General features: G+C 40.3%; 1 protein-coding gene across 1 annotated transcript; it reads right to left on the bottom strand.

Moving 5' to 3' along the window:
• Positions 1 to 7,525: 7,525 nt before the first annotated feature.
• Positions 7,526 to 11,665, bottom strand: LOC129774991 (RNA polymerase-associated protein CTR9 homolog). Its single transcript, XM_055779126.1, has 5 exons — positions 11,459 to 11,665; positions 11,224 to 11,322; positions 10,654 to 11,162; positions 10,162 to 10,585; positions 7,526 to 10,100 (listed from the first exon to the last, which is right to left on the bottom strand). The coding sequence occupies exons 1-5, from the start codon at positions 11,498 to 11,500 to the stop codon at positions 7,749 to 7,751; spliced, it is 3,426 nt and encodes a 1,141-aa protein (XP_055635101.1). The 5' UTR covers positions 11,501 to 11,665; the 3' UTR covers positions 7,526 to 7,748.
• Between the last annotated feature and the right edge of the window lie 2,308 nt (positions 11,666 to 13,973).

Below are 13,973 nucleotides of genomic sequence, written 5' to 3'. Positions count from 1 at the left end.
TTAGTTATATGATATATACTATTTTATCCAATGTGAAAAATTGTTATGGAGTGCCGTAATCGTTTGATCCAAAAATCTCATCAATCCATCATGAAATGAATGAGTAACAAGCGTTTGAAATTGGACATTTTTCACGATGCGATCGATTTTCATTTTTCAATTTGTACCCCAATATGTTCCCGAAAGACGTAATCCTACGTCAATAAATTTGATGAACGTCCTTTTACGTTTTATATGATGCCTATGACTACCAAAATATGTGAACGGAAGAATTATTAAACGATTATTTTATTTTACGTTTCCTTTTGAAGTTTACATCTCTCAAGTGTACGTACTTCTCGAACCGCGAATTTGCTTGATTTTATGAACTTCATGCACTCAGTTTCGATTTTGACATGTATGTCGAACGTATATTGTTTAATCAATAGGCGTCATCGCAGCAATTGGTTATCAACATCTTGCCTGATCATCAAATGGCATGCGCAGGAATTCAGTGAGCAAAAGCTAGGAAGGCATATCCTTCAATGCAATCTTGAATAACTGAGCTAAAGCGTGGTGTTCGTACCCGCTTTTGTAATCCGTGTTCGGAAAACACTTTTCGGAGTGCAAAAAAAACATGCGAGTGCAGAAGTACCCCCGGAAGACCGTTTTAAGGAAACATATTCTAGTTTGCACAAAGGCAAGCGAGTACAAAAGTACTCGCAGTTTGCATTTATTTGCAGAGCCGATTTCCCCAGACATCTTGGTTTTGAAGTCTGTGTGTCAAACACATTTCAGTCGGAACAAGATGTCCTCGAGTTGCATGAATTTGCAATGCCAATTTCCTCAGACACCTTGGTTCTAAAGTCTGTGTTGGGGAAACACATTTCAGTCGGAACAAAAATAAACTCGACTTTCATGTATTTGCAATGCCGATTTCCCCACGCTCTTTGGATTTGATGCCTGTGTTAGGGAAACATATTTCAGTCGGAACAAAAACACCCCCGACTTGCATGTATTTACAATGCCAATTTCCCTAAGCTCCATGTATTTGAAGTCTGTGTTAAGGCTGATTTAGACGATGCCAGTCAGCGCTCTAGTTGAGGTATCCAGTGAACAGAGAACAGACACTCTGTCCAAGTTACTTGTACCAGTATCGAACAAGTAATTGGCCTCTAACTTGAACAGAGTGTCTGTTCTCTGTTCACTGGATACCTCAACTAGAGCGCTGACTGGCATCGTCTAAATCAGCCTTTAGGGAAACATATTTCAGTCGGAACAAAAACACCCCCGACTTGCATGTATTTACAATGCCAATTTCCCTAAGCTCCATGTATTTGAAGTCTGTGTTAGGGAAACACATTTCAGTCGGAACTAAACTTTCATGTATTTGCAATGCCGATTTCCCCAAGGCTGCTTGGTTTTGATGGCTCTGTTAGGGAAACCGTAGATCGGGCCAATCAAAATGAGGCAGTTAGGGCGTTTAGATAACGCTTAACATTTTACTGTTATTCAGTTGTTTATCTAATGAAAAATAACATTTTATTAATTGCGATAGAAGCATAGAAATATTCCCTATCAATTGATGCAAACATCTTTCCGATCCAGTAATAAATGTTCGAGTTATAAGCATTCGGAATCTTTCATTTTTTCCTGCATGTTCTGCGTTTAGGTTTTCATTTTACCCCCCATATACTCCGGTTAGACGTAGTCCCACTTCAAAAGTTTAAAAACACGTTTCGGGTTGACAGATGTACGGTTAATTTGTTGGTCCAAAAATTACATCGCCTGCAAAGAGAAGATACTCTTTGGCGGTCTGCTATTCGGTTGGAGAAACGCATCGCTATTGCCCTGTATGCTTTCGGATCGTCAGCGGAATATCTATTCTATTGGAAGTCTATTCGGTGTAGGAAGAACAACTACGGGTGAACTGGTCATTGAAATCTGCAATGCGGTTGTAGATGTTGTGCAACACGAAGTGTTTGACGCATACCCACCAACCTCGGAGAAGATATCAGAAATAGACGCATATACATATAGAAATATGACGCATACCCACCAACCTCGGAGAAGATATCGGTGGCTTCGAGAAACTGGGTTTTCCACAATGCTACGGTGCCATTGATGGATGCCATATAGAAGTCAAAGTACCAAAAAATGAGGCAACCGACTACTATAACTTCAAAGGATGGCATTCGGTTATTCTGTTTGCTGCGGTGGATCATCGTTACCGGTTCACATATATCAACGTAGGAGTTCCTGGCCGTTCAAATGATTCAACTATTTTTGAGAACTCCAAACTCAAAAAAGTACACTGCACGAACGAGACATTTAAAGCGCATTCGAAACTAATCGAAGGGGTTGTAGTACCGATGCTGTTGATCGGCGATTCGGCTTTCAGACTGTCAAACCAGGTGATGAAGCCGTTTCTATTTTCTGTAGATCAGCCGGAGCATGAAAAGTTATTTAATTATCATCTCTCAGCATGCCGACGGGTTGTAGAGAAGGCTTTCGGCCATCTGAAGGCCCGTTTCAGAAGAATCGGGAAAGGTTTGGAGGTCGACCTAAATAATGTCAATACAATTATCAAAACTTGCTGCATTCTACATAACCTATGTAACAACCACAATGACCATATTAACAAAAAATGGATGATCCAGCTTCAAACCTTAAATTCGAAGCAACAACCACAAAGAGGATTGATAGTAAGAAACGAAAACGCATCAGCATCCAGGATTAGAAACGCACTGATGGTACATTTCGGTAAATATCACAGGGAAACTGTCCCATTATCTCCCTCTATATTCACCGCAAACTTTTTATCAATTTCTGTATTCATTTGATTTTTTGAACATGTTTTATTTGGATCAAATTTCCAAGTACACAATTCAAATTTTATCGACCAGCTTGCTCATCAACGCGTTATTTTCTTTCATGAGCTCGATTATTTGAAGATCTGTAGTCTTGGAATGCTCCATAAAAGTAACCATATTTTCGTTTTCTTTTATAGCCAATTCCAACAATTTTTCCTGCACATTTTGTTTTCTCTTTTTAGGAGCGGAATGCCTGCGGCTTGATGATGGCAGTGTTGGTGATGGCGATGATACTGATGATGTCGGCGCAGAAGGTGACATAAACATAGATTGAGCGAATGTGTCGTTCTCCGTGTTGTACGCTTCATCTAAATACTCAGCATCGCAGTAGTCATCATCTGGAACAAAATAAAAGATATTGTTAGTTGCTTCGTTAATGCCTGATATAGATCAAAAAACTGTTTTCAAGTTGAGTGAAAAACTATAAAATTTGGCTGGAATACTTACCAGAAGATGCCGGATGAACTATCTATTCTATCTTGAATCAGAACCCAACTCAAATTACTCATAAATCCAAAGTTTTCTAGATGATGTTTAACACAAGAGAAAGTCGATCCATGCAGTCTCCTTCTTTCGAAAATTTACGGTCAAAATTACTTTTAACTTACCGGAACCAATCAACTCATCCATCAAATCGCGTGTGCTGTTTTGTTTATAAGTATGGAGAAAGCTGTGTGGATATCAAAATAATCCCAAGAAGAAGGTGATCCTCCCGAGGGCCCCATGGCGTTTCTTTCGGATCGGAAAAAGTACACTATCTCAAAAAATTGCCCGTAGAGTGCTGACTCAAACGTTTTAACAGCCGAAAAGCATGTTAATTCGAGCCAAAATAAAAGCATATTTGGTCCGTATGCTTTGTAAATATGTCTTTTTAGTAGCTCAGTTGTCAAAATAATCACAAATGCCACAAAAAATATCTTATCTCTGGCATTAATTTAATGATTTTTTTCAGTGGATCAGGAATTTATGAAAATCAGGGGCACTTGTGATTATTTTGACAAAGGGCACATTTCCCCACGTAGGGACCAAATATGCCATTATTTTGACTTGATTTTATATTCTTTTCAAAAAGTATCTACGTGTACTTCCGAGAGAGATTATTGATCCGGTTTTTCAATTCGACCGCCGTAAGTATAACGCCGTGGCCTTTCAGCTCCTCACACATTTGCTTGTAGATGTGGGAGTTCTTGGAAGTGCTCCGAAGGGACAGAATATTGTCCTTCCACACTTCAATGACGACCAGCATCCCCGATTTGTCGAGCATCGTAGCCTTCCTTTTCTTTGCTAGCTCCATTACCGTTGTTCAACTACTCTTGGCCACAGGTATATATAGTTTATAGTTTTTTTCCTCACGAACTGAATAGGAACTGGAATTGGTGTTGGATTTAAGAGACTTTAAACTCTGGGAGTTCAATCGTCTCTAACTGAATATTTAACACTGCGGTGTTTTGATTCGGTGTTGACAAAACTTGTTCATGGTGCCACCACTACCCGTCTATGGCGCTGCGAGCAGTTGATATTGACAAGCTGTAACCATGTACAACGGTGAAATAGGTCGGTACAGATACAGCGATTGTACCGAGTTGCTTGCATGGTTCTAGCGTTGTACATGGTGACAGACATACAATTTTCGAAGTACAGCGGTAGTTCAGCTGTATGTCTGTCATAAGTATAAGCAAAAATATGCCATGTTTACATCAAGACGGGTCTATGGTACTAGGTGAGGCCGTTTCGTCACTAAGTTGGTTAGGGGAGCGGAATATGAAAACAGAACGGAGGAAAGTAGAAGGTGAATTATTTGCTTGTAGCGTGAAAGAGACAGACTGATCACGAGCGAGCTTCGGCACTAGCGTATTGTGTTTTGTTTACAAACAAAACACAGTAGTCTTCCAATATGGCTGAAGAGTGGTTTTAGCAGGTTGGCCCACCTTAGGATATACTTCTAGGCGCCTTGGTTTACATGATGCCAGTCAGCACTTCAGTAATACACTGAGAGAAATAATTAGTAAATATAACGAATTTTTGGGTGAATGCTAACAAACTGGCGGACGCAATTAACACGTTAACTGACAGTATAACATACGATAATAAAGGTAACTAATATAACCATATAAGCTTATAAGCATTCCCTTTCGAACGAAAATACCTACCACTACGACAAGAAACGATGGTCCCAATACGTTTAAAAATTTCCATATAGTCGCTAAAAAACTGTGGCACTCAACGTGTAAAGCATTTTTTCAAGTGCCTTTTGCTTGAAAATAAAATATTTCTTGCTACTTTTTTCCCCTCACAATAACTGTCAAATGTTTTCCGATCAAAGGAACAAACGTTTTCGTGACTCGGGCTTTGTTTATTTTATGTTTTCTTTATATTGAGTTATTACTAGTTTCAGCGTTATGCTCATAACTTTCAGTGTCACTGACATTATTAATTTGCTTATTGTTAGGACTATTCGTGCAACGTGCAAAGTCTGTTTTCCATACGTTCTTATGAAAATATTCAAGAGTTCTTTTAGAAAAGAAAAGAGAGTACACTTATTCGGTTCTGTATTGTGTATCAGCAAAATAAGAAAGGTTCCTGAAGTGAAAAATGCTTCACTTAGTTGCACTTCACCACTACACATTCGTTTTTTTATAAACTTCAATAGAATTCGAGAACAAAACGGAACAAAAGTACAATTGAAAAACACATTTACATTTGCATCATACAACCATAAAATCCGGTAGACGGCGACACTCTACCTTCTATGTCCCGAATCAAAAAATCCATTTATGTGCGATTCAGCGATTCACATAGAACGTTACGGAAAAGAACATCTACGTTCCGTCAACGTCTCGACCAATTCACACATGCAGTCAATGCTTGCACCAGCACCGTCACGTCAAATGTCAAACGAATGATTTATTTAATGTTATTCATGGTGGCGCCACCTACAACAATTTTAAATTACAATGCCCTCTTTCGAATCAGGGTGCCTAGAATCAGTTCTTAATATAGAAAAATTAAATGAAAATCATCGAATTATATTATTTGAATGCTTAAACCCCGTAGTTCCGACCCTTATTCAACAATAATAATATAGAGACTATTTTTCTCAGCTAGTCGCGAATGATTTTAACTGAGATTATGGAACTGGGAGATATGTCGGGGCATAAAAAATGCAACCAAAATCAAAACAAAAGCCGAGACACAAATCCCAGACAAAAACCCAACGAAGCGTCACTCTCCGTCAATTATTCTTTTCTACAAAACCTGCCGGTCGTTTTCGTCGGACGTATGCTGACGGGCCGTTGAGTTGCCGGTGTATGTGGATGTTTCCATAAGAATTGCTTGGTAGAATTACTAAAGTAACGTGACGTTGATGTTGTATGCGAATCGCACATTATTCGTGTCGCATTACAGATCTGTCCAATTAATTAGATGTCAAATTAGAGAGAACTTACTGTATATGTTCGACTGTATATGTTCGACTGTTCGACCGACCTCACACAGCAAAACCGCTTTTGTGAAGGCATTCTTTTTGAATATTTATTTAACGTGTCCACGTGGTCATTATTTATACAACTTCCCCGCCCCCTCACCGTGGACAGCGTGAGCATTGCCTTAACCCCTATCACCCCTAAAGTTGTCCACGATGTATGTGGTCAGGCCCTTATGGTGCCCTTCGCGTGTAGCAGAAATAAAGTTTCTGTGTTGAGTGCTGTTCATCTTCAAAATGTCCAAAAAAGGCAATATTCTGAAGAAAACCTAAATTATGAATAGATCAATATGATGACAGTAAATTCAAGCAATGAGAAATGCAACATCCACTTGAAAATTCGATTTTCTCCTTCTAAAAATAATTATTTCTAAAACCGTACAAACCATGATCATTTTCCGGACTTTCTATTCACATGTAACGCTCTCGTTTCCGATACTTTGAACTTACCGCCCGATTCAGAAATAAAATACGTAGTCCTACGTCTAAAAGCAGTCTTCATTAATAAATTTTGTTTGAAAGACGTGTTTATTTCTGACAAAAATCCATCACCAAATTTGTTTCATATACACAAGCTGTATTTTCAGCTACATATACACAAATTATACCATCGTACCATAATTCTAAGAAGCAGTATATTCAGAATAAATTGACATTCTGTTTATCTTGATTCGGATACATATTCATTTACATTTTGTGAAACCAATTATTTTCTCATCCTTTGCAATTCAGGATAAACATGTGAAAGGAAAGCATAGCTACAACAACAAATAATGGACCTTATTATAGAAATCGAGTCGATAGAAATTTTGCTCGTTAGCTCTATTTTACTATCATAGATACCGAGCAAGTCGATAGCATCGACCGAGTGAATGCTATCGGTGCAACTGTCAGAATTTTTGAGTTGCTTGGTTTGCTTGTTGCATATCTTCAGAGAATTATTTTGTTTTGATTTGCATCCCTGACTTTTTCCTTCGGGAAAATTTTCAGAAGCGTTTTAATTTATGCAAATGCAACACATGAAATTCGAGCGCGATAAGAAATTATCTCGATTTACAAAACTCGAAATTTTGCTCGGTGTGATAGTGATAGTAGTTGTATTGACTGTATTTGTATTATAGAGCACAATAAAAATATTTCAAAAAAGATTAGCTAAAAACAAGATTGTAAGAACGAAATTGATACGAAAACGTTTGCGTTTCATAAATTTTTATTCAAAATGATCATTACAATTTTACACAATATTGAACATCATTTAACTTGAAGAACACTGAACCGAATCATGGTTGCAGACAAAAGAAATAGATTATATGTAGGGTACCTATCGCCGTATCATATTTTTACCCACTATTCATCCAGCTCGAAATAATCTTAAAACAGACGTCTCAATTCATCGATTTTATATGATGCGCAGTTTAATCAGAGCCAGATCCCGATACTGACTTTCTCGAAATTGGAGATGCTTGTCGGCTACCCGATCCAGAACGAGACCTTGATCGAGATGGTGATCGGCTTCCAGATCTGGATCTTGACCCGGACCGTGAACGACTGCCAGATTTGGATCGGGAGCGCGATCGGCTAACGGATTTCGACTTGGATCGAGAGACCGAACGGGAAGCACTCCGACTACGACTTCCAGACTTGGAACGAGATCTGGATCCGGCCGGCGAAACCGATCGAGAACGGGATCGGGACTTATCTGAGCCACTTTCAGAACCGGAAGCGATGCGACGTTTCCGTTTAGTTGCCGGTTCACTGTTGCCAGAGCCAGAATCATCGCCACTAGCAATCTTGAGTCTACTTCTGTCGCTATCGGACTCACTTGTCGATACCGTTGCCTTGGAAACAATTCTAGATTTCTGTTTCTGCGAAAGCCCATCATCCAAATCTTTTTGTTTCTTAGCCGTCATAGAACCCTTCTTGCGACCACGTTTCTTCGGTGCCGTATCCTCATCGCTATCTGAGCCGAAATTTTTCGCCGGTTTCTCCTTCTTCTTACGCCCACCACCGGGCTTGCGTTTCTTTTTCTCTCCTGGTTCTTTGCGTTTCCGTTCTTTCGATGGAGCACCTTCATCTCCGCCACTACCACCTGGTCCAGACGCATCCGAGTCCGAGATGTAATCCTTCCGACCACGGCCACCTTTCTTCTTGGGTTCTGGTCCAGAATCGGCAAAGAACAGCGCATTCTTTGTCTTCTCTTTGTACTCCTGCCGTTTCAAAAGCATCTCTTCGTGAGCCTTACGACGCATTTCCTCCATGCGAGTGCGTTCCTCAATTTGACGACGTTTGAACTCTTCACGCTCCTGTTCCTGCTTTTGCCGAAGCGATCGTTCTTCTTCGTCGATCTTTCTAGCCCGGGACACATGGTACTGAGCCTGTTGCAACAGATCCTGGCACTGTCCAGCCTCAGCAGCGGCTAAAGCAATATTGTAACGGGTCTTGTCTCCATTGACCGAAAGATAAGTGAAGTACTTGTGAGCTAATCCCAGCTCATGCACAGCTTGAAGAACCACGGTCAGTATGGATTTTTCATCCCTAAGCACCATCATCGCGAGCCGTTGCAACACTAACGCAATATTAAATAACAGCACCGTGTCTTGGGGAGCAACACGACGCGCCTTCAACAGAGTCATTTTAGCTTCCTTTAATTTCCCAGCGCGAAAATATGCCCGAGCCAAATATTGCATCACCTCAACGTTATTATGTTTGTAGAATTTCTTCAGGCAGTTTTCGTACATCTGGATCGCACTAATGTACTGCTTCTGTTCGACATAAATGTGTGCGATGTTCAGCCACACATCAGCAAAATCCGCCGTAGCTTCACGGACTTGAGCAAATATATCTCTTGCTTCGATTATACAACCCTTGTGGGCTAAAACCGCACCGATTCCGTTGGCTGCCCAAATGTTCTTGGGATCATTTCTCAAAACCTGCTTATAGATGGCAAGTGCCTTCTCCTGGTGCTTCTTCTCTTTCTCTTTGTCCTTGCTAGGCTGATGTAAACTCTGAAGCCAAAAATTACCTAATGCAATAAGCGAATAAGCATCGCTGGAGGTAGCCGGATTCTTCAGAATAGTTTCGAAGTTTTTCTGACCTAGTGTCCACTGCATCTTTGCCAAATGCAAATTACCCAAAAGCGAACGCGTGTCCGGATTCTCCATGTTAATTTTTAAAGCATCCTTGAAGAAATCGGACGCCACAAAAATCAGACCTTTGTCACGAGCCATACAGCCCAGCCGTAAATAGCAGTCAATGTAGTTTGGATGTTCTTTCAGAATGTCCTTGTACAGCTTATCCGCCTTATCGAATGATGCCATTGCTTCGTTCAGTCGAGCCAAATTGTAGGTCATTGTGACAGAAATCGAATCATAGTACTGCGAATCATGCTGTCCCTCGATTTTGGCGCGATCAATTGCAGTTTCCAGCTTCGACCTGGCTTCGTTCAAATTCCCCAACCGATAGTGAAGCGCGGCGACATTGTTCAATATCTCTGGTGGGATATCCGCCTTCACTTTGTCGGTTAGAATGTGCGTCGCCGTAGCGTAAGCTTGTAACGAACCCAACAAATCATTTTGTTCCAAAATTTGTGCCAACTCAATCCACGCTTCAACATCATCCGGAAACTGTTCGGTTACCTTCTTGAGATGATTTTTAGCAATGTCTCGCTTCGATTGAGACGAAGAGCTGGCATACAACGAACCGAGAATCTTCATCGTTTCATAGTTGCCTGGTTGTGCCTTCAAAACTTTCTCGAAACATTGAGCGGCCTAAAAAACATAGAAAAGATTATAGATCACCTAAACTCGGTTACGAAAAAGCAAAACTCACATTTTCCGAATCACCTCTGTAGATATACATCTGCCCAAGTCCGAAATGGGGAAGAACAAAGTTAACGGGTGCGAATTGTGTCGACTGATAGTAGTACTGAAAAGCCTGATCGTAGTCTCGTTGCACGTGAAAAGCTCTAGCTAGTTGATAGCAGCTTTCCGCGCGCATTGCTTCGTTCTCCGTGTTGTGGAATGCATGCAGTGCCAAATGCTGCACTTTCTGATAATCCTTTTTGAAGAAGAAATGATTGGCCAAATGGTTCAGAACCATTGGATTGGTCGAATCAATAGTATACGCTTTCGATAGCATTTGCACGCCAATTCTGTTCGATTCCGACTCATGAAGATTGAGCTTCAAAATAGCCAAACCAACTAAAGCTCCAACACACTGCGGATCCAAATCAAGTGCCCTTTGGAAGGCCAATCTGAAATAAGTTAATGCTGAGTTAAACAACTCATTCCCGAGACAAACAAACTTCAATATGCAACTTACTTTGCCTTATCTTGATTGCTCATTTTCAAAAAGCAATGACCCATTCCTAACCGAACAGCCGCCGGACAATTGGGATTAGTGCGCAATGCCTTCTTGTAAAAAGCCAGCGCTCCTCGGTAATCCTTTTTATTGAAAGCAATACAGGCTTTCCCGAGAAGCGATGGAATATTGGAGGGTGACTGATTCAGCACAAAATTAAACTGTGCATCCGCCTGCTCCATCTTGTCGCCTTCCAGAAGACAGAAATAGGCACGACCTAACAAGTGGTTTTGATCGTACATAATAATTTTATCTGCCGTAGTATACAAATGGGTGGCCTTCATGAAAAGTTCCCTTTTCTTATCCTTCGACTTCTCTCTGTTCGCCTCCTGGACGTAGAACGCAGCCAGCATGTCGTACGCTCGCATCTGATCCTTCTCGTAATCTCGATATGAAATATTTGCATCGATGCGAGATGCTTCCAGTATTTTGATGAAATCATCTGTTTTCTGCTGTTTATAGTACGCATGCTGAAAATAAAACCCCATATGAACAAACAATTCATTGCGACACATGAGAATCTTAACTTACAGCAATGGTAACCCAAGTATTTAGCTGTGATCGTTCTTGGCGCAGAATTCCCAAAACTTCCTCTCCCTCCGGCAGCTGCTCTGGATCGAGTTCAATCACCTAGAATGGAATTAAAACCAACAATAGTAAAACGAGAGTTCCGCGAAATACCAACTAGCGTATGCCTTCCCGAACGTCGCGGATAAAATTCAATGCGTCATTAAGACAAGCACAAACTTCCGACTGATTTACATACCTCGTCCGTATCCCGGAGCGGAATTTCAATCGGTGCTGCCATCGTCCCGCGCTGGTGAACACTATTGCACTAAATTCTGCACCAGCGATCGTTTTTCTACGGCGAAAATTGAAATTATGTAAATCCAAGCGAATTGAGAAACCAGCCAAACCAATGGTCTTTGACAAACAACGCGACAGCAGTAGTGTTTTTCAGAGAATTGTTCAGTTCGACTTAAACTGTCAGCTTTATATCGCTCTTTTCTATACACACATTAGGTAGGAACCAAGATGATTAGAAGAAAATGAGAACTGGCGATCTAACGTACAAATCTACACCTAGGCGGCGCTGCGGTGAAAGTGATGATGGTTTTAAATTTTGCCATGTGAGCTTATGGAAGGTGTGTAGTTCTTTCCATAAATTACAATGTTAAAATCATAAAAGATTATTTGATTGCGATGAGTTTTTAGGAAATTTAATTCAGCGCATTTTTATATATAACATGTTATTTTCTTATCTCTTTCAGTAGTGAAAATTGTATAAATATTGACAATGGTTGAATCAAAGACGGAAATTCGAGAGCACCATCAAAAACCAGTAGAAAAATGCATGGTTCTTGCATGTGAGAACAACCTTGGATAGTCCGGAAGTAAAACATACGTGATTTGTTTTTCAATTTTAGCTTACCTTATCATTATTTTCTTAGTTCAAAAACAGAATCCAGATGTCTCACCGATCGTTTACGTTTCGCGTTATATCATGGACAGACATACAGCTGTACTAGCGTTGTACGTGTACAGCGTTGTATAGGTACCATCGTACCATGACAGACATACTTTGGTTGTACATTGTACCGTATGTCAAACTGACAATCAGAATTTTTTCCGATTTTTACCACATATTTCAATGAAAAAGGTTTTTATTTAGCGTTCAAACTATCAAACATAACAACCAAGTTTAAAATCTGAGTTTATAACTCAAGAGAAAGTCAATGAAAAGAACGTTTACCAAACGTTTTGATTCGGTTTGTTCATGCTACCCACCACTAACCGTCTATGGCGTTGCGCGCAGTACAGCTGTAGCCATGTACAGCGGTAAAATAGGTCGGTACAGGTACAACGATTGTACCGAGTTGCTTGCATGGTTCTAGCGCTGTACATGGTGACAGACATACAATTTTCGAAGTACAGCGGTAGAACAGCTGTATGTCTGTCATAAGTATTAGATCGTCAATTGGCGATCTAACGCAAAACGTAAACGATCGGTGAGACATCTGGATTTTGTTTTTGAACTAAGAAAATGATGCTAATGTAACCTAAAACTCAAAAACAAAACACGTATATTTTACTTCCGGGCTTTCCAAGGTAGTTCTCACATGCAGGAATCGTGCATTTTTCTACTTGTGTTTGATTGTGCTCTCGAATTTCCTTCTTTAATTCAACCATTGTCAACATTTTTATAGTTTTCACTACTGAAAGAGGTAAATAAATAACATGTTATATATAAAATTGCGCAGAATTAAATTTCTTACAAACTCATCGTAATCAAATAATCTTTTATGATTATAACATTGTAATTTATGGAAAGACCTACAAACCTTCCATAATCTCACATGGCAAAATTTAAAACCATCATCACTTTCACCGCAGCGCCGCCTAGGTGTAGATTTGTACGTTAGATCGCCAATAGCAAACTCATATTTGAACGATTTTGCAGTTGAGTTATTAACTAAAGAAAATGATGAAGAGAAATCGATCAAGTCACTTACACCCCTTGCATTCTAAGCCCCTCAAATAAGAAAGTGTACTTACTCGGTAGTTTATTCCAAGGCGCCTAGAAGTATATACTAAGGTGGGCCAACTTGCTAAAACCACTCTTCAGCCATCTTGGAAGTCTACTGTGTTTTGTTTGTAAACAAAACACAATACGCTATTGCCGAAGGTCGCTCGTGATCAGTCTGTCTCTTTCACGCTACAAGCAAATAATTCCCCTTCTACTTTCTTCCGTGCTGTTTTCATATACCGCTCCCCTAACCAACTTAGTGATGAAACGGCCTCACCTAGTACCATAGACCCGTCTTGGTTTATTCCAAGGTGCTTATATCAATGTATAACAGGTGAAGCAACATCATCACTTCAAGAAGAAGGGGATTACGGTTTGTGGAGCGGGGGTTGTTTGTTTTGTTATTGCCAAGGCGCCAAGAAGTATATCCTAAGGTGAGGCCGTTTCGTGACTAAGTTGGTCAGGGGAGCGGTATATGAAAACAGTACGGAGGAAAGCAGAAGGGGAATTATTTACTTGAAGCGTGAAAGAGATAGACGAGCGAGCTTGGGCTCAAGCGTATTGTGTTTTGTTTACAAATAAAACACAGTAGACTTCCAAGACCGCTGAAGAGTGGTTTTAGCAAGTTGGCCTACCTTAAGGCCCATTTATACGTTGCTAGTAGCTGACTTGACAATGAGCAGCTACTGACCCGGTGGACTCGCTTGACAATTGGTTGACTCGCCTTGTCCGTTCACACAGTGTGAGCTGCTGG

The sequence above is a fragment of the Toxorhynchites rutilus genome, chromosome 3 (assembly GCF_029784135.1).
Source record: "Toxorhynchites rutilus septentrionalis strain SRP chromosome 3, ASM2978413v1, whole genome shotgun sequence".
NCBI lineage: Eukaryota > Metazoa > Arthropoda > Insecta > Diptera > Culicidae > Toxorhynchites > Toxorhynchites rutilus.
Note: the sequence above shows the minus strand (reverse complement) of the source record. Positions and strands in the feature narration are given on the sequence as shown.

Excerpts from the sequence above, each read along its gene's own strand:
- LOC129774991 (XM_055779126.1), bottom strand. The coding sequence starts at position 11,500 with ATGGCAGCACCGATTGAAATTCCGCTCCGGGATACGGACGAG. Across the intron at positions 10,586-10,653 it reads AGCAATCAAGATAAGGCAAA|ATTGGCCTTCCAAAGGGCAC; the intron begins GTAAGTTGCATA and ends AACTTATTTCAG. Across the intron at positions 10,101-10,161 it reads ACAGAGGTGATTCGGAAAAT|GCCGCTCAATGTTTCGAGAA; the intron begins GTGAGTTTTGCT and ends TATGTTTTTTAG.